We start from the raw sequence: 21,680 nt of genomic DNA on the forward strand, positions 1-21,680 counted from the left end.
GGAATTATTATATCTTTTCATTGTACTTAACATCCTGTAGCATTTGATGACTTTTACTATTATTCTTGCTTTGGAAGTTATCTCATCTGTGAATCATGCTCTACTATTTTATGTGTTCTATTATAAATTGTTACAAAATGTCTTTCCATTTCCGTAGAAAACTTGAAATCATCTTTTAAAGTACACATCATTATGATATCTTTGTCTCTACTAGTAGATGCCATTTCTTGTTTTTAACTAATAGAATTTTGTACAATTATACTATTAACTACTGCATATATTATTTAGGACTGTTTATTAGCCCAATATATTACGTATTGAGTTCAAGTAATACTTATTCATCTTTTTTAACCACTGCCCTCCATATCTTACATACATAGTAGGTTCTCTATAAATGTTTATTAAATGAAATTATTCCCTTGGTTTGAGATACCTTTCCTACTTATGGATTTTAATGACTTTGATACAGGTTGCTAAATGACTGTGGGTAGCTTGTGTAATCTCTCTGAAACATCTTTGTCATGAAACTAGTAACGCCTTCCCTCAAAGGGTTAGGTTATAATTAGCTAGTAAAGTGCTTTGAGGATGAAAAAATTAAGGTTGAGCATTATGATCGTTCTATTAAAGATGAATTTGTTATTATCAGGTGTAGATTAAAGCTTTCCCCAAGCTTGAAGTTAATTAAAAAGTGCAGAAGTAACTATTTTTGTAACTATTTACAACTTGGTTGTTTGCTTTACTGAAATCCCTAGATTTCTTGGCAGAGAAGGAGCCCTTTGTAATGGGATTTATTCTGAGGTCTCTGTCATAGAACCAAGTCAAGTGTGAAACCCTCTCATAATAAGAGCAGTAAATATGCCAGTACAGTGGCAGCAGTTAGGATGATGTACCTGCTATCATGCTTAGATTATGTTATTTGCCTGTGGTTCTCAAACTTGTGCTTAAACATCATTTGGAGGCCCTCATTAAAAAATCTTCTACCTCCAGAGATTCTAGTTTATCAGGTTATACTGCTGGGATGACTAATACAGGTGATTTCTAATTCAGATAATTATGTAGACAACAACAGTTTAAGACTGACTCCTGAATGGAACTTGTTCAAAGACTTAGAATATTTTAAAAATGCTGGGCATCAAATAGTTTAATATCTTGTTTTAACTCCATAGTATATAATATTTGTTTCCAGAGTATGTTTGGGAAACTGCAGGACTTGCAGATGAACCATGAAAAAAGAACTTGATCAAATAAGTTTGTGAAATAATAATGTATAAATATTGTAGCTAACAGGGGGAAAGTATCAGTTTAGATTTGATTCTTCAGGATAGTTTCATGAAAGAAATGGTCTTGAAGGGTGAGTGATTTTATTAGAAGGAATAATCCTGGCTTGGATTATCTAAATTTGCAAAGTAGGGGCTGTGGGTGAATCTCAATGTAGAGCACTTGACTAACAGGCACAAGGCCCTGATTTCAATCCCAGGCACCACAAAATAAATAAATAGATGGAGATAAAGTAGTTTATAGATATTAATTTTTTATTCATAAATATACCTTAATTTAGAACACATGCTGTTGCTTTCTCAGTGACTAATTTTTGAGTATGTTATATAATAATGCTTTTCAAAGCCTAATGTACATGTGGATCCCTGTGGATCTGGTTAAAATGGCTTCAGATTCAGTAGGGCTGGGTGTGGAGCCTAAGACTCTACATTTCTAATGAGCTACAAGATGGATGATGCCCATGCTGTTGGGCATATTTGGAGTAAAGAATATCTAGGCTGAGTAGTCATGTTAGGTGAGCTTTAAGGCACGTAACCTTGGGAGACTATAGATATCCCTGGGTAGAGTATCTGAGATAGTTGTAAAGAAACTACATTGGAAATGAAAGAGCCAAAGTTCGAGGGACTTTTTTGGTCGGTCATTTGTTGGTCTTGTGGGCTAGACCTTCGGCTAGTTCACATACCTCCAGTCTTTACTGTTTACTCTGTTAAAGGATGGTATTGGAGAAGGCAGGGGCCTAAGGAATTGTTTCAATAAGAAAAATTGTTTAAGTATTAATGTTATTGATAAAGTGTTACTACATAATTAAATTGCATTAAAAAATTTTATTTTTGAACTTGAGATTGAAACCCAGTATGCTTAACCACTAAGCCACATACTCAACCTCATTTTTTTTTTTTTCTTTTTGCCTTTCAGAATCTTTATTCATGTATTGACACTAACCATGCTATTTTTTCCCACATTTTTTATTGGTGTATTATAGTTGTATACATTGATGGGACTGAACATAATTGTACATGCACACAATATAACTAATTGACCAATATCAGTCCCTAGCACCTTTCCCGCTCCCTTCAAACCTTCCACCCCTTTGTTCCTTTCCTCTACTGATCTCCTTTTGATGTTTAGGAGATCCACTCCCACCTTTCTTTTCCTTTTTCCTCTAGCTTCTGCATATGAGAGAAAACACCCGACCCTTAACTTTCTGAGTTTGATCCCAGCCATTTTTGAGATAGTTCTCACTAAGTAGAGATAGGTCTCACTAAGTAGTGTAGGGCCTTACTAAATTGCTGAGGCTGTCCTCAAACTCACTCCTGCCTCAGCCTCCAGAGTTACTAGATTATAGTCATGCAATTCCACACCCTGCTGTTTGAATTTCTAATTGTCTCCCTTCCTTCCTTCCTTTTTTTTGGTACTGTGATTTAAACCCAGGGTTGCTATATCACTGAGCTACACCCAAGCCTTTTTTCTATTTTTTATTGTGAGACAAATCTTGCTTAGTTGCTGAGGCTGGCCACAAACTTGCAATTCTCCTGCCTCAGCCTCCCAAATTGCTGGGATTACAGGTGTGAGCTGCCACACCTGGCCTATTTGTTTTTCTTTTTGAACCTTTAGGACCAGTGTGGTTTGGGGGCTTTAAAACTAGTTGTTTCGATCCCCAGTACCGCAAAAAAAAACAAAACAAAACAAAAACAAAAAACTAGTTTGTCCACATGGTGGCGCAAGCTTGTAATCAAAATGACTCCAGAGGCTAATGCAGGGGGTTTAGGGCCAGCCTCAGAAATTTAGCAAGTCCCTAAGCAATTTAGTCTAAAATAAAAAGGTCTGGGATGTGGCTCAGTGGTAAAGTGACTCCGGGTTCAATTCCCAGTACCAATAAATTAATAAATAAATAAAAGTAACTCATGGTAGATTGTATTAAAACATACAATTCAAAATTGGTCTTTTGGGGAAAGTTTTTAGTAAGTAATGTTATTTCTATACTATATATTTGGTGCACGCTTGTAATCCCAGAGACTCGGGAGGCTGAGGCAGGAGAATCGTGAGTTCAAAGCCAGCCTCAGCAACCTAGTGAGCCCCTAAGAAACTCAGTGAGACTCTGTAAATTAAATACAGAAACGGGCTGGAGATGTGGCTCAGTGGTTAGATGTAAATAAATACAAAAAGGGGCTGGAGATGTGGCTCAGTGGTTAGATGTAAATAAAATACAAAAAGGGGCTGGAGATGTGACTCAGTGGTTAGATGTAAATAAAATACAAAAAGGGGCTGGAGAAGTGATCCCTGAGTTCAGTTCCTGGTGCCAAAAAACAAAAGCAGGATTAGGGTTGTGGCTCTGTGGTACGGTGCTTTTACTAGCACGTGTGAAGTGCTGGGTTCAATCCTCAGCACCACATATAAATAAATAAATAAATAAAATAAAGATATTGTGCCCATCTCCAACTAAAACAAAACAAAAAGAATACATTTGGATACCTTTAATCATATTTTGTATATATTTCTTATGATACTAATAAGTCCTTTTGTGTACTTTTGTGAGGGAACTGAACCCAGGGTCATGCACATGCAAAACACGTGCTCTTTCACTTAGCTTCATCTCTAGTCCCTTGTAACTGCATTTTCACTAGTTGTCTAATGAAGATGTCCTTGTGTAGGGAAGGAAACATGATAGAGATGTGTTTCATGAAATGAATAGTTTTTATAATATTTTTACAAAAATTTGTAGCAGAAAGAAAACAACAGATTTTCTGAATAGTTTTATATGGTAGTGTATTGAAGATGGTCATACACACACACACCTTTGAAATACTGATCTAGAACCTCAAGTGATACTTTACTTTTTTTTTGGTTTTGTTTTGTTTCCAGTGCTGGGGATCAAACCCAGGATTGTCCTGCTAGACAAGCTCTCTGCCACTGATCTACATCTCAGCTCCAAGTAATATTTTTAGAGTATTAGCATATGAACTAAATATTCTCTAAAGAAAAGGTTAATCTTCCCACTTCTCTCTTCCCCATCCCTCCAAGCATACAAGAGAGGTAAAGAGAAGAAAAGTGCTGTGTAGTTAGTGATCTTCCTGTAGTCTGAGAACAGTGGACTGGGAGGGTGCCTGATAGAAATGTGATGAATAGAAGAGGACTCTGGTTGAGATACTGCTCTTCAGACTGATAAATAAATGTATTGAAGGTCATGGAAGCCAGCTTCTTGTTGAGAAGGATTTGCAAACATAGATGAGGAAAGAATAGAATGAAATTAAAACTGTGGTATTGTAATTAGCAGTATTGGTGTAGGCACATTTCTTTTTTATTATTTATGCACTCACATAGAAACAAGTATATGTATGTGTATATACTTACATATTTCTCACCTCTGTACTTGAGAGGACTTAATAGCAATGAAACTCCAGTAACTGAGCACACTTAGTATCCAGATCTTGATGTTGAAATACCAGTATTGGTGTTATCAGAATAATATCTAATCAGATACAAAGGGGAAAATAATAACTTTACATTATAGAAATTGACAGACACCAACTTGACCAGGTCATCATGGTTAACATCCCTGGTGATGGGAAGGGTATAGTATATGTGGCATTATTTCCATATATTCTTTCCAAAATGTGTAATCTAAATCTGATTATGAAGAACATCAGATAGACCCAGATAGAGGGGTTGTCTTAGAAAATGAGAGGTCTGTACTCTTACTGTCAAGACATGAAGGAAAGATAGGGAAAGACTAAACACTATTCCAGGTTGCAGGGGACAGGGAGATCTGCTAGCTAAATGCAATATATGTTCCTGGATAGGATCTTGGATCAGAGAGACGTGTTGAGACACTTTGAATGTTTGTGGATTGACTTTATGTTGTACCAGTGTCAATTTCCTGTTTCGGAGGGTTGCATACTAGTAATATAAATTGTCCCTGTATTTTGGGAAGTATATATACCAGAGTATTAAGGACACTTGAGGTATTCTGTTATAGAAAGATATGTAAGTACCCCAAGCAGTTTTACAACTTTTCTTGAAACTTATTCAAAATAAAATCAAGAAATGAAATAACTTTTCTAGCTATAATTTTAAATCTTCCTTTCTTATTCTATATTTATAAATAATTATATTTTCTATATAGTATGATTTGGTCAATATTTACTGGTTAAAAAATACTCTCAATTATCCAAAAATATTAAGTATTTTGCTTAATAGGAATAATACTTTTTTAATAACTTTGTTTTTATTTTTTCATGTGGTGCTGAGGATCAAACCCAGTGCCTCAAATGTGCTAGGCAAGCGGTCTACCACTGAGCTACAACTTCAGCCCCCGATAATAAATACATTTTAATGTTGTTTTTCAGAAAGCTGAAGTTGATGGTAGTTTAAGTGATAGCCACGTATCTCCTCCAGCCAAACGCACTTTGAAACAACCGGATTCTGTTTGCAAAGACAAATCAAAATCACGAAGTACTGGTCAGCGAGAAGAATGGAACATAACAACTGGACAGACCAGGTGAGAAGGGAGAATTTGTTCGTTGTTTTTTCATGAATTATTTGATGTGATTCAGAGTTGATATTAATGCTAATTTCTTCTAAAGCAACTAGTATCTTAAATACTTGTAACTAAACTAATTTTATAATTTTTGTCTGTAAATTTATTTTCTCCAAATGTTTTGTAAAAGATTTATGTTTTATAAAGATATATAGTATGTAATAGAAACTATTATTACTGAAAGAATAAAGATTTTGATAGGTCTTGAATGTGCATTCATATTTATAGTCCTGAAAATTATGACTAAATAAATGTAGTTTAACAATAAAACATATGACTGGATTACATTTTTAATGGAAAATGAATAAAATCTCCCCTTTCTGAGATTATTGAATATTCTACTTGAGTTGATGTACTAAAATGTAATGAGATTTCAATTAACATTAAAGAAATCTTCTCATCCATTATCTTGGTTTCTTTAAATTTTCTTTGTGTTTATTTCAGTATGTATCAGAAGAACTTAATTTTGCTCAGTTTCAAAATAAATTGTAATAATTTAATGTAGGCCGGATATAGGTGTAGGTGTGCATACAAACAAAAGATTTAAACATTGAAATATGAATCTCTAGCTTTTGCTTCTCCAAAGCCTTTGATATACAAATGCTGATAATACGCAGGCAGCAAACTAAAAGAAGTCTTTTGTTTCATCCTTCTTCAAGAGTTTAAAGGTATTTTAATTTTCATAAATGGAGGTAATTCTGAATATTGTTACTCTTTAGTAAATATTTTGGGGCTATATTGACTTTTTTTTGTGGTGCTGGGGATTGAACCCAGGGGATTGAACCCAGGGCCTTGGGCACTCAAGATAAGCACTCTACCAACCGAGCTATATCCCTAGCCTGGGGCTATAGACTTTGATGGGCTGTGTACATAAACTTGTCTCTAAAGAGTTGTACTTATTACAGTATTTTCCATAAGAGGTACTACTTTAACTTTTTAAATTTTCCATTATTTGGGAGTTAAGTGGAAAAAATACATGGATCATAGCCTGTTGATTTTTTTTTTTTTTTTCCCTTTCCCATACTCATTCATCTATTGGATGAAACAGGTCCGGATCATTATAATGATGTTATTTAAAATAAGTACTGCCAGCTGGCCACAGTGGTTTGCACCTGTAATCCAGCTACTAAGGAGACTGAGGCAGGAGGATCCCTTGAGCCCAGGAGTTAACATATTGAGACCCTGTCTCTTAGAAAAAGAGTACTGCCATTTAAGTATACTTTTATATTTAACCTATCTGTTGTAATCTGTATCCTGCATTTATAAGTGAACGAGTCGGGGTTTTTTCTAGATAAATGTTCCTAAATTTTTTTTAAACTAATGTTAGTTACTAGTGTTAATATTATTCAATTGTATATACACAGTGCACTAGGTTTTTCATAGCCTATCTATTCAAAAGGGCTTTTTGTAAATTTATTTGGATTATATCTTTCATATGAAAAGTCCTCAAAATATATGGTAGGGTAGTTGTACTTCCATTTAGGTATCTTACAGTGTGATATTCCTTTTTTTTTTTTTTTTTTTTTTTTTAATGGTATTGGGGTTGGAACCCAGGAGTGCTTCACCACTGAGCTACATCCCCCGCCCCCCTACCCCCCTTTCTGAGATAGGGTCTTATTAAGTTGCTTAGGACCTTTCTGAGGCACTGAGGCTGACCTCAAGCTTAGGATCCTCCTACCCTTAGCCTTTGAATTGCTAGGATTATGGGCGTATGCCACCAAGCCTGGTGCTTTTAAAAAAGTACTACATATATATATATATATATATATATTTTTTTTTTTTTTTTTTTTTTTTTTTTCCCCAAAAAAAAGCTTAAATAATGAATACTAATGAATTTTGTTGTTTCTGTTTGGTAGAAGGATTGTTGTTAACAATTCACACAGTTTTAAGAAGTGTTTTCATTTGCTTCATCTAGGAATATGAGTAAGTGCTGCCCTGTTAGAATTAAGACCTTTTGGTGTTTTAGATGACCTGAAAAGAAAATGTTATTTGGCTTATTGCATTCAACAGAATTGAATTTCAAGGAAGACTTTAGTTAAAAGTATTTTAGATTTGAGATAATAAAAAAATAAGGATTATAGGTTTTTGTAGATAAATATAACAGCAGTATTTATTTAAAGTCTTGGATTTGTTTTTATGTCATGAGCCTGAATTTTTTGATTTCATTATTTTGGTAACCCAGCTCTATGAGCATCTAAGGTAAATTATTGAATTCCTTTTAGAAAAATAATTTGTTAGGAATAATGATTTATGTATAGGAAAATTGGATAGGAGCAGGAATTTTATCTGCTACAAGAAGCAATGAATCCTAAAGAAGTTTGCAAAGACAGCTAACATCTTTAAAGAAGTTAATCTTGTTTGTTGAAATAACTTTCTTTTTTAGAGATAGGTAATTGGATAAAGATAGAGATAAAGTGGATCTGGAGCTTTTGACTTTTTCTTTTGTTGATATTGGGAATTGAACCTAGGGGCCTTTTACCACTGAACTGGAGTCCCAACCCTTTTTAGTTTTTGTTTTGAGATAGGGTCTCACTAAGTTACTGAAGTTATCCTTGGATTTGCAATGCTCCTATTTCAGCCCTAGAATAGCTGGTATTACAGGTGTGTGCCACCTTGCACAGCTGTTCAGTCATTTATAATCTGGGGCCTGCATGTGTAGTGTGTGCGTGTTTGTGGTGGGGTGGGTGGTGTGGTGGTGGTGGTTTGGGAGAGGAGGCCTAGAGAATGAGGCATGTATTTGATGTCTCTAGAATAACAGAATGATATACTTTAAGATAGACAAAATTAAATATTTGATAAGACTAACAGAACAATTATAGCATGCCTGAAAATTTCCTTTTGTGGTCAGGTGATGAGGGAATAGTGAGTTTGGCAGCAGTATAACCCCATGTCAGTTTACTGAGGCACATTAGAATTGAGAGGTGGTAGTGGTTGGGTAAGTTCTGTCCAAACTGGAACTTTTTTTTTTTTTTTTTTAATTGTAAACAAATGGGATACATGTGTTTCTCTGTTTGGTACATGGAGTCAAGGCATACCATTTGTGTAATCATAAATTTACATAGGGTAATGTTGTTGATTCATTCTGTTATTTTTTTCCCTTCCCCCCCACCCCTCCCACCCCTCTTTTCCCTCTATACAGTCCTTCCTTCCTCCATTCTTGCCCCCCTCCCTAAACCCTAACTCTAACCCTAACACTAACCCTCCCACCCCCCCATTATGTGTCATCATCCACTTATTATCGATATCATTCGTCCTTTGGTTTTTTGAGATTGGCTTATCTCACTTAGCATGATATTGTCCAGTTTCATCCATTTGCCTGCAAATGCCATAATTTTATCATCTTTATGGCTGAGTAATATTCCATTGTATATATATATACCACATTTTCTTTATCCATTCGTCAATTGAAGGACATGTAGGTTGGTTCCACAATCTGGCTGTTGTGAATTGAGCAGCTATGAACATTGATGTGACTGTATCTCTGTAGTATGCTGATTTTAAGTCCTTTGGGTATAGGCCAAGGAGTGGGATAGCTGGGTCAAATGGTGGTTCCATTCCAAGTTTTCTAAGGAGTCTCCACACTGCTTTCCAGAGTGGCTGCACTAATTTGCAGCACCACCAGCAATGTATGAGTGTCAAACTGGAACTTTTATGAATCTGGGTTTATAACCCTCATAAATAGTAATTGCCTTGGCTTTATATGGGAAAAGGAAAATAAGAAATGACTTTTTTTTTTTTTTTTTTTCTTTTGGTGTTGGGGATTTAAAGCAGGGCTTTACCTCATGCTAAGCACATGTTCTTCCATAGAGCTATGCCCCCAGCCAGTAATGAAAGTTATTTTTTTGTGGTATTGGGGATTGACTTCCTGCTTGCTGTACACGCACTCTACCACCGAGCTATATCCCTAACTCTTTGTTTTCATTTTGAAACAAGGTCGTGCTAAACTACCCAGGCTGATCTTAAACTTGTGATCTCTTGCCTCAGCCTCCTGAGTAGCTGTGGATTATAGGTGTGCACTGCTGGGCCCAGAGCTAGTAATGTTTGTTTGTTTGTTTGTTTTCTCTTTTTGGTACCAGGGATTGAATTCAAGGGCACTTAACCACTGAGCCACATTCCCAACTTTTTTTGTTTTTTATTTTGAGACAGGGTCTCCCTTAGTTAATTAGGGGCTTGCAAAGTTGCTGAGACTGGGTTCAAATTTGGGATTCTCTGCCTTAGTCTCCCCAGCTGCTGGGATTATAGGTGTGTACCACTACACCTGGCAGTAATGGTTTTTAAGAGTAGTATAGTTTAAAAACTGTAGAAATACTAACATAATAATTATCTAATGAAAGACAAAACTGTCTTAATTTAAAAATTTGATAGGGCTAGGGAAATCTTAGAGGTAAAGTGATTGCCAAGCATGCACAAGATCCTGGGTTAGATCCCCACCACACCACACACACATGGGGGTTGGGGCGGGGGAAAAAAAAAGAAAAATCAAGGAACAGATAAAGGGAAAAAAATCTTCACCAACCTCCCCTTTTAGAAATAACAAAGGAAGGGCTGGGGTTGTGGCTCACCTGGCAAGTGTGAGGCACGGGTTGGATTCTTAGCACCTATAAATAATGAATAAAATAAGGTCCATCAACATCTCAAAATATATTTTAAAAAAAAGAACCTTCTTATGGTAAGCGATCTATTGGAGAATTTGTTTAAGCAGGGAACCCACCTGAGTGCCATGCTGGAATAGAATTCAGTCTCGTGCCGGTGCCCTCCCACAGAGCTACACCCAAAATCCCTGATTACATTTTAGAGATTAACTTTTGAGAATATTGACGTTTAAAGACTATTTAGGATCATTTGTTATTTCTTGGCAGGTCAACCCTTTAAATCTCAATATTTCCCTCATTTTATTATTCAAGTATTCATGTCGTCTTCCTCGTTTGTGTCTCCTTTTTATAAAGCGAAATGAAAAAGGAGAAATAACAGAGAAGTTGTAGTTTGTTGAATAGCATGAAGAATAAGTTTTTTGCCCCACCAGTACTGGGGATGGCACCCAGGGCCTTGCACAGCCAGGCAAAGATTCAGCTACATCTCCAGCCTTTAAAATTTTTTTTTGTTTTGAGACAGAGTCTCCCTAAGTGCTTAGGATGGCCTCTAATTTGCAATTATCCTGCCTTAGTTTCCCATGTAGATGGGATTACAGGCACGGCCTACCATGCCTGAATAAATTTTTTTTTTTAAGTGAATCTTTCATTAGCCAAAAACAACAACAACAACAACAACAAAAAACAAAACAAAAAACAAAAACCAAAGTATGCATTGTCTTCTTTAGAGCAACAACAACAAAAACTTATTGTGCTTCTTTTCCCAAGATGTTGCCATTGTTCAGAAAAATTTAGGTTTCTTTTGTGGAATGATTTTAGGGTCTGCATTTAATGTTTTGAATAATTTAAGTGATGGTTTTGTCCTTGCATCCTACCAAATTCACTTGGCACCAAGACTTCTGAATAAACTGGTAATTTGAGAATAAACTGAGTTAATGTTATATTGGGTCTAATGTCAAAAAAAATTTGTGAAGTAATAAAATTTGATTTTTCTGTGTGGTTTTAAGTGGATCTTAGAGGTTCTAGAGAATTCCAGGAATGCATTGTACAATAGCAACATTGTTAGAATGTACATATTACATTAATTACTTTATAGTTATATCTAAAAGGTGGTATATTAGGACAAGATTTTTGTTGGTTTTCCAGGGAGAAAAGGGGATTGGAGTTTTTGTGTGTTTTGTTTTTATGGCCTGAAGATGCATCACTGTTCGAATTTTGTCTATACCTGATAGTCATCTTGGCTATGACCTTTCCTGGCCCAGGGGCATTACGATATATATTTATAATTGAACATGAAGAGTGCTGGAGTAACCAAAAATGTTAGAATATTTTAATTAAAAATTTATAGAAACCATATAGATTTGAAAAGTCATATATATTTGTTGTTTTCTTAATGTTTTTCCTTTTTTTCATCCATAAACTATTTTAGTTTGCATTGACGGCTCTTCTATTATATAACAACTTAGTTTTTTGTTTTTGAAATCTCAGATTACACTGAGAAGTACTGTGACTTTTTCTTAAGTCCTCATGTTTTGATGACCTTTTTAGTTTCTTTCAATGATTTATTTCTGTTTCTTCACTGAAACAGGAGAACTGTAAAATGACTTTTCTGAGAAGTCAGCAAAGTTCATTGTCAGTTTTAAAATGTGTAATAAAATATTTCAAAGAAATTAATAAGCAATATTAGTGTTCAGGTGCTTTTTCTCTTTTAAAATTTGAATACATTTGTCATAATTTGAAATGTATTTTGTCAACCAAAACCAATAGTTATTGTCAGTTGTCACTGCTACTTATAGCCTCAGTAGAGTCTGTGCTGAATGTTAAGCCTAAGCTTTTTCATTGGAATTTTAATTCATAGTGTTGACAATAGAGTAAAATCAGTTTATAATCTTGATTAAAACTTTTCTGAAATAATTTAAATGACTCTTAGCTATTGTATGTTATTAGTTGGTATGCTAGCAGTCTTAGAGTAAAAAATGTATCTATACTGGTAAGGTATGATATGTCACTATCATTTTAAAGTTTAAAATAATTCTGTCAGTATTGAATTTCTTGCTTATCTAAACAAATGTTGATGTGTTTGAATATTAAATATAATTGTGTTCTAGGTTAACTTCTCAGCCTGGTGCTACGTTACCAAACGGACATAGTAGTTTATGTGAGTATTCTGTTATGAAACTGGTTGGTATTGAAATTCTTATAATGGTGTAGATTAAGTGTTAAGGTGGGGAGGAAGAGAAGAATTTAGTACTGTGCTTCTGTACAATTGGAAAATGCTGCATTTCAGTCTTAAAAATGTACATAATTATTCTGAAAAATTAGGATAACTGAAATAATTAAAATATGATAGGTTTGTAGAAAGTTATAGGAAGTTTAGATTATTGCATATTAAAGCCATTAGAGTTTATGTTCAACTTTTATAATCTTTTAAAGTAATTTTTAAATATTTTTTTCTTTTCTTCCTTTTGTATTTTTGTACTTTGAAATGGAAATCTCTCTCTTCCTGTAGCCCTTCGAAGCCATCCCCTTCGAGGGGAAAAGAAGGGAGATGGGGACCTTCTTGTATAAATGGTGACATGGAAGTCAGAAAAGTTGTCGTTCCAGGAAAAACAGATTTGAAAGTGGTGAACCAGAGTTTGCTATTTGATCAACTAGTAAATAGGTATGAATGTTTATGCAGTAAGCAATTTTATTAATTATTTGATTTTTTAAACCTGTTGTTTTTATAAAAATAACTCTTGACAATAAAATCTGAGTTATAAAGTCACTGATTTAAGTCATTTCATAAGATTAGTAGATTTAATATAATGTGTATACTAGCTAAAATTTTCTTATGAAAGCACTTGTGCATAGATAATATAAAATAATTTTATTCAGATTTCACTACTATAGTCCTTTTATAATTACTAATTAACATGTGTGCTTTTGACAGGTTTCAAAGCAATATTAAGCTCCATTATTAATAGTAAATAGAAAGCTGAGGGTAAAACTTAGTGATAGAGTATTTGTGTATAGCATGTGCAGGACCATGGGTTGGATCCCCTGCACCGGAGGGAAAAAAGATAATAGTAGTTTGCTTAGTCATAATTTTGATTTGAAGATGTTTTTGAGCCCAAATATTTAAGATTGGAGTCACTTAGCTGATGAGTGAATCTCACCAACTGTCAGCTCATCATCTACATCGACAAAGCTATTCTTCTCAGAAAACACATTCTCTTAGCCCCCGTCCACACCCCTTTTTTTTTTTTTGCTATGATAACAGAAATATCACAGACTTGAAGTCTAGCTGAGTCTTTTGAGGACCTTTTTCCTGTATCAAAACATGGTGGAGGCATCACATGGCAAGAACATGCAAGAGAAAGGAGGGAAGAGAATGGAAGGGGAAAGGGACTGAATGCCTCCCTTTTATAACTAATACTCTTGCAGTAACTACCTTAATCCATTCATGAGTATGGTGACCCTGTGACCTAATTACTATTAAAAAAAATGTATATATATTTTAGTTGTAGGTGAACACTATACCTTTGTTTTATTTGTATGTGGTGCTGAGGATCAAACCCAGGGCCTCACGCGTGCTAGACAGGAGCTCTATCACTGAGCCACAACCCCAGTTCCTAATTGCCTTCTATAGGTCCTATCTCTCATTTCTGTTTCATTGAGGATTAAGTTTTCAACACTTGAACTTCGATAGACATTTAAATCATAGTGTACATCATTCTACTTAGCCTTTTTTTTTTTTTTTTTTTTTTTTTTTTTTGCGGTGCTGGGGATTGAACCCAGGGCCCTGTGCTTGCAAGGCAAGCACTTTACCAACTGAGCTATCTCCCCAGCCCCTTCTACTTAGCCTTTTGATGGTCTTACAATCAGTATGATCTCCATTTCATAGGAGAGGAAATAATAATATAGAGGTAACTTCAAATTTGGGTTATAAGTTTTTTGTTAAGCACTTAACATAATCTAGGCACATAGCAAATGTTTAAAATATAAAATAAAAATTGCTAAGATGTCAGCATGTATTTCTTGGATATCAGTAATCTACTCTAATTTCTAAAAATGTGATCAGTTAATCTTACTGTTTTTAAAACATCTTGTGGCTGAGTGAGTGGCACACACCTGTAATTCCAACAGCTTGGGAGGCTAAGGTAGGATGATCAGGAGTTCAAAACCAGCCTCCGCAAAATCGAGACTCTAAGCAACTCATTGAGACCCAATAAATACAAAATAGGGCTGGGGATGTGGCTCAGTGGTAGAGTGCCCTGAGTTCAATCCCTAGTACCCCCGTGTGACAGAAAAATAACCAAAAACCAAAAACTTTTTGTAATTATTTTCCTACACATTCCTTAATACCGTCTTCAAATTGAAAGATTTTTACTTAGTGATTTTTTTTTTCATCCTTTTATTTTTTACTTAGTTTTTGTTTTTTCCAGTACCATAGTTCTGGTAGTCAATTGTTCGTAGTGGCGTTATGGATTTATTTATTTATTTGGAGCCTTACAATCAAAAACCTTATATTTTAAAATTTTAATAAATATATTAAGGTAGAAGATGTTTCTGGTTCCATCTTTTTTTTAATACAAATTGTCTTCTGATAGATGCTAGTTTTGAAAGTTATTAAATCATACAGTTACATATAGAGATGATTTAATTATGCTTTGTTGACATGTATGATATAGTGTATGGTCCCACCATTGTCTAAACCCTGCTTTTATTCTGTGATGTTAGCACTGCTGAAGCTGTACTACAAGAAATGGACAACATTAACATCCGACGGAATCGACGATCAGGAGAAGTGGAACGACTTCGAATGTGGACAGATACAGAATTTGTGAGTATATAAGCTGTGGTAATCTTTTCAAGTTTCAAGGAATTCAAAGAGAGAACGAATAGCAGTAGGATTTTTTTGAATCAGCATTTATTCATTCCTTTTCATTTTCAACTTAGTTTGGAATTTTTTTAAATTTTTATTTATTTATTTATTGTAAACAAATGGGGGTATAACTTGTTTCTCTGGTTGTACATGCAGTAGAGGCATACCATTTGTGTAATCATACATTTACAAAGGGTAATGGTGTTTTGATTCATTCTGTTATTTTTCCTTCCCCCCCACCCCTCCCACTCCTTTTTTCCCCTCTGTACAGTCCCTCCTTCCTTCATTCTTGCCCCCTCCCACTCCCCCATTATGTATCATCATCCGCTTATCAGTGAGTCCTTTGGTTTTCTGAGATTGGCTTATCTCACTTTTTTAGCATGATATTCTCCAGTTTCATCCATTTGCCTGCAAATGCCATAATTTTATTCTTCTGAGTAATATTCTATTGTGTATATATACCACAGTTTCTTTATCTATTCATCAATTGTAGGGCATCTGGGTTGGTTCCACAATCTGGCTATTGTGAATTGAGCAGCTATGAACATTGATGTGGCTGCATTACTGTAGTATGCTGATTTTAAGTCCTTGGGTATAGGCCAAGGAGTGGGATAGCTGGGTCAAATTGTGGTTCAATTCCAAGTTTTCTAAGGAATCTCCACACTGCTTTCCAGAGTGACTGCACTAATTTGCAGCCCCAGCAGCAATGTATGAGTGTACCTTTTTCCCCATATCCTCTCCAACACCTATTGTTGCTTGTATTCTTGATAATCGACATTCTAATTGGGGTGAGATGGAATCTTAGGGTAGTTTTGATTTGCATTTCTCTTATTACTAGAGATGTTGAACATTTTTCATATATCTGTTGATGGCTTATACATCTTCTGTGAAGTGTCTGTTCATTTCCTTAGCTCATTAGTTGATTGGTTATTTGTATTCTTGATGTAAAGTTTTTTGAGTTCTTTATATATTCTGGAAATTAGTGCTCTATCTGAAGTATTTTTGTCCTTGGTGAAGTTTGGAATTTTTTTGCTTTCTTCTTTATTTCACTCTCTTCTTTTATTTTATGTATATATTTTTTAGTTGTTGATGAACCTCTATTCATTTATTTATATGCGGTGCTGAGAATTGAACCCAGTGCCTCATACATGCTAGGCAAGTGCTCTACCACTTCGCCACAAGACCATCCCCTCATTCTCTTCTTGCTGCAACCTTCCCCAAAAGATCCTTTATAGTTTTGCCAGATAAATCATCTTAAAGTGCACCTCTGATTCTGTAACTGCTCTGTTTAAGACCTTTAATGGCTTCTGAATCATTCACTGAATTAATTAAAAACACCTTGATCTTTGTAATCTGGCTTTAGCTTTATCTTTTCATACATCATCGTCCAAATACAAACAAATCATTTTTTTCTATTTATTTTACTCCTGTTAATATTTCTGGTTAGTGACTGATATAATCCTACCACTGATTTAAGGCTCCTCTCAAATGCTGCCTCCCTTCCACTACTAAGGGAGAATTTCTGTTCTTTGGATTCTGGTGTACTTCATACTTCTCTTTATGGCATTAAACTTGTTTTATTTTCTTTGACAATTATCTTGACTTGTCTTATTGCCTCCTATTAGGCTGTAATTTTCTTAAGGGAGAAGTATGTTTTTAATATTTTGTAAGTTTTTTTCCCGTTTGTCCTGTACATTTATTGAATTCAGGAAACTCCATCTTCATAAATCTGTGCCTTTTAAATAGGTGCTTAATAAATTTTATCAAGCTAGCATAGTTCATTGGGTTGATATTCTTTATAGCAAAGAATAAATGCCGTGTTAATATTTGACAGATTTCTCTCTCTAAAAGGAAAACATGGATATGTATTCAAGAGTGAAAAGACGAAGAAAATCATTGAGAAGAAATAGTTATGGGATTCAGAATCATCATGAAGTTTCTACTGAGGGTGAAGAAGAAGGTTTGTAAAGAACCTTATGAAGTAAATACTAGAAAGTTCAGGTGGGAGGGAGGGAAGAAAAATATTATGTACAAATTACAGTTGTGAAATACTGCTTGATAGGTGATTTTTGGCTTTTGAGGTCTGTATTCTATAATTTGAAGTAATTTAAACTCAGTTGGCATTCTGAGTTTCATTTCCTTCATTTGGGAAAATGCTTTTAACTGTATGTTATAATATTTATGTAATATATTAGTAGTTCTTGGTTAGTGCTTGTGGGATCTAGTATGGAAGTGGTATTTGCCATAAGCTAATTATTAGGTGAGGCCTCTTTAGTATTTAGGCACCTTCTAACTACAAAGTTAGTTTGCTGTCCAGAGCCTCTTAAATTTTGTTATTGGTTTTCAGTTAGTTATGGACTGAGGAATAAATGGTGAAATTTAGAGAAAGTGGAACTGTTAATACTAGTGAGGGAGTCTGTACTGTTCTTTACTGAGGCTTCTCTGGGTTTTGAACTGAAGAGCCCTAACTCAATTTGTAGGCCTAGAACTGGGTACATGGAGAAAGCACATTGACCCCATGAATTATAAATGGATGACAGTATACCTATAGGGTTTAATTCCCTGGTACTAAACTTTATAGAAAGGAATTTCGGGAGATTTGAGGTACTCTTGATATAGATTAGAAGTACTTTATAAGGGAATCTTCCTAGTTTCCACTGTATGTGCAGCTTAGATGAAGAAGAATACATTTATTTTTTCAAATTCTGTGTTTAATACATTAGCTACTTTTGAAGAGTTGATATTTCTAATGAAGGTACCTTATTGAGCAAATATTATTGTTGTTACAGCTAGAACCTCTATATTGCTTCCTTTGGAGAAAAACAGTATAGGTGAGACAGATTTATAATGCGATTTTGCCTTTTCATTAACTGAATACGTTTGTAGAGTTTCAAAAGTAAATATGCCATATGTAGAATTTTTTGCCCATAATGAATATGTGTAACATACAAGTTTTTTATCAGTAAGTAATTTTTTGAAGGCTTAGAAAACTTACTTGGGCACAAGTATTTTATAGTATTACTTAGATAAGTAAAATTGTATGTGCTGATTTTTCTCTACAACCTAACAGTAAAAATTCTTCAAACTTGATATAAACTTTAAGAGTCATTAGTAAAATGTAAAGTCCTTTGTAGTTTTAGTGTTCTACTTCACTCGGCATGATTGGCAACTTTAAATTTTTTTCTGTACCTTAATGTGATGGTGTCATATTAACAATTCTTGTGGTTAAAAAGTTAATTATAAAGTATATTTCATCCGGGGATGGCATGCCTATAAATTTGCACAGGCATTTGTTTTAACTATAAATAGATGCTACATCATAGCTATAACCAAACCATTTTTAAAAATAGGCTTTTAGCATTTATGTACTTTGTAATTCATTTAACTGTATGGAGAGATGAATTATTTATTGTAAGTGACCACTCATGTCAAGAACTAAGCTATCATCAGTACCCCCAAAAAGCTGTTTTTACTCCCTTCCAGTTCTTATCAGCTTTTTCCTACCAAAACGTAACTAACCCATGTTTAACTATTGTCAGTAGACCCATCAAATAATTTTATGCCAACAAAATTTGTTCTGACTCTAACACCAGTAATTACCTTGCAAGCCTATTTTTTTGGCTTACCCAGAGGTATTTGAGTACAAACCATATTTGGTTTTAAATTGTACTTTGATTGAACTTTACTGTATTTTGGAAAAATTTTAAGTCATGTTCTATTATTTCTTTGTGTTTAAAAGTTCCTATGTAAATTAAGAGACCAAATATGATCATATTGGTTTATTTTTGCAGAGATCTGTACTGATTATTGGTAGGAAAAGCATTTTTTTACATTTATCCAGGTTGATTTTTAACTGTATTGATTTATGCTATATAATGTTGACACTTTTAAATGTCACCTGTGCAGAAAGAGTAATGGATAAAGTGTAAATATTCAGTTCTAGAGTGGGACCAATTCTTAAGGATTAAAGTAATGCTTTTTTTTTTTTTTTCTTCCCTTTTTGTGTGGGGGAAAACTAGAATCTCAAGAAGAGGATGGAGATATAGAAGTTGAAGAGGCAGAAGGAGAAGAAATGATAGACCATATAATTTAAGACAAAGAAAAACAGTGGATCGATACCAAGCACCTCCAATAGGTAGGTGACTCTAAATAACCTCTTTCCCTTTTATAGTTGCATACTTTACTGCACTACTGCTTTTTAAAATACAGTATTTTGCTAGGTGCAGTGGTATGCTTCTGTAGTCCCAGTTCCTCAGGAGACTGAATCAGGTGTATCACTTGAACTTAGGATATGAACACTAGCTTGGGCAACATAGCAAGACCCTGTCTTAAAAAAAAAAAAAAAAAAATGAAAGTTGAAAAGAATGAAATCTCTTGACGATTTTATATATCTTTTCCTGTATGTATATTTCCCTGTACACATGCAACCAAAAGAAAATTAAAGTACATGGTAGCAACATTGAATTACTTACAGCATGTACATTTTATTTATAGAAGTATATATTTAATAACAAATGCTGTCCATGCTTTTGTATTATTTTATAGTTTATTGAGCACTTTTATTCACAATAGTTCTTTAGGGCAAGCATGTCCATGACCTAAAAGGCATAATAAGTTATCAAGCGTCACAAAAGTAGTACACAGCAGTAGTTTGGCCATAGTAGGTTGTTTTTTTTTTGGAGAAGAAAATAGATGAAAGTTTGTCTTAATACTACTGAATCTATTGACATGTAATCAGATCTGCAGGTACTGTTTGGTTGACCTTATTCCAGCTCTTGGGAACGTCCATAATTATTGATCCCCTAATTACATTTTTTTTTTTTTTTTTTTTGCGGTACTGGGGATCGAACTCAGGGCCTTGTGCTTGCAAGGCAAGCACTCTACCAGCTGAGCTATCTCCCCAGCCCCCCTAATTACTTTTAACTGAGATATCTCATCTACCTTAAATTCATCATTTTTTAATGTGTACAACTCAGTATTAGAGTATGCATAAGGCTGTGCAGTTAATTTTCACTGATTCCAGAACATTGTATTATTTACACTCCCTTTTTTCCCTCACTGCCTTGACAACGACTTACATACTTTCTGTCTGTGTACATTTGCTTACATGTGACTTTTTGTCTTTTTTTTTTTTTTAACCTAGTATAATGTTTCTAAGAACCTAGATTTTTTTAACTCAAACTTTTATGGTCTTGCTGGGTACAGTGGTACATGCTTGTAATCCCAGTGACTCAGGAGGCTGAAACAGGGGGATTGTAAGTATGAGGTCAGCTCAGCAAATTAGTGAGACCCTGTCTCAAAATAAAAACGGCTGAGAATGTAACTCAGTAGGAAAGTGGTCCTGGATTCAATCCCCAATACCCAAAAAAAGAAAAGAAAAAAGAAAAAAAAAAAAAAAGTCTAAAACAGCGATTGGTTCTCTGAAAGGGGAATATCAGAGGCATCTCACCAGAAGCTGCTCAGGGTTCAGACATCCCTCTACCCTAGTGAGAAGTCACTGTTTCAGCCATGTCGTTAATGGAGAGGTATGTTATGACAGACAGTTGGGAATCATTGTTCTAGATTATTATTTTTTTTTTAAAGAAAGCTTTCTACCTCAGTATGAATGAAATACAGTCCATTTCACATGTTTATAGAATATAATTAGTCAAGTTTTATTATATGTATATTCTTAAGGAACTAACACCATAATCAAGTTAATGATCATGTTTATCAGTTCCCTAAACTTCCTCATTGCTGGGTGTAATGTACCCTCACCACCCTGTTTAAATAAAACAAAAAACAAAAACAAAACAAAAAAAACTTTTGTGGTGCTGGGAATTGAACCCAGGGCCTCACATATGCTAGCCAAACTCTACCTCTGAGCTACATTTCCAGCCCTACTCACCATTTTTTTTTTTTTTTTTTTTTGCCTCCCCTTCCTCCAGTATCTTATTTGATCTGTTTTCTGTTCCCTTAAATCAGTTTATATTTTCTCTAATTTTATATAAATGCAGTCATACAGTATATATTCCATTTTTGTCTTACTCTTTCAATTCAGCATAATTATCATTGGACTTATCTGTATTGTATGTAAAAAAGTTGGTACCTTTTTATTGCTGAGTAGACATTTTAGTGCATGGATAGCACTCTGTTTATGTGTATGTGTATATGTGTTTGGTGCTGGGGATGGAATTCAGAGCCCCCCACATACTAGGAAGGCACTCTACCATTGAGGTACATCCCCAGTCCTTATCACATGTGTGTCCCCCCACATGTGTGAGGGTTTGAACCATGACCTAGCATATGCTAGGTGAGTACTCTACACTGAGGTACATTTCCAGACCTTGTTTTTTGTTTTTAAAATTTTTTTAGTTGTAGATGAACAGAATACCTTTATTTTGTTTATTTATTTATATGCGGTGCTGAG

General features: G+C 34.6%; 1 protein-coding gene across 1 annotated transcript in view; it reads left to right on the forward strand.

Annotated features, from left to right (window-relative positions):
• The window catches only part of Atad2b (ATPase family AAA domain containing 2B), a 160,867-nt gene that overhangs the window by 14,769 nt on the left and 124,418 nt on the right, over positions 1 to 21,680 (forward strand). The window contains 11 exon segments of the mRNA XM_047522251.1: positions 5,625 to 5,776; positions 12,513 to 12,562; positions 12,914 to 12,958; positions 12,961 to 12,993; positions 12,996 to 13,027; positions 13,029 to 13,066; positions 15,127 to 15,229; positions 17,123 to 17,231; positions 18,061 to 18,102; positions 19,291 to 19,338; positions 19,341 to 19,406. Coding sequence (XP_047378207.1) covers positions 5,625 to 5,776; positions 12,513 to 12,562; positions 12,914 to 12,958; positions 12,961 to 12,993; positions 12,996 to 13,027; positions 13,029 to 13,066; positions 15,127 to 15,229; positions 17,123 to 17,231; positions 18,061 to 18,102; positions 19,291 to 19,338; positions 19,341 to 19,406 — 718 coding nt within the window.

This window comes from Sciurus carolinensis, chromosome 13 (assembly GCF_902686445.1).
Source record: "Sciurus carolinensis chromosome 13, mSciCar1.2, whole genome shotgun sequence".
NCBI classification, from domain to species: Eukaryota; Metazoa; Chordata; class Mammalia; order Rodentia; family Sciuridae; genus Sciurus; species Sciurus carolinensis.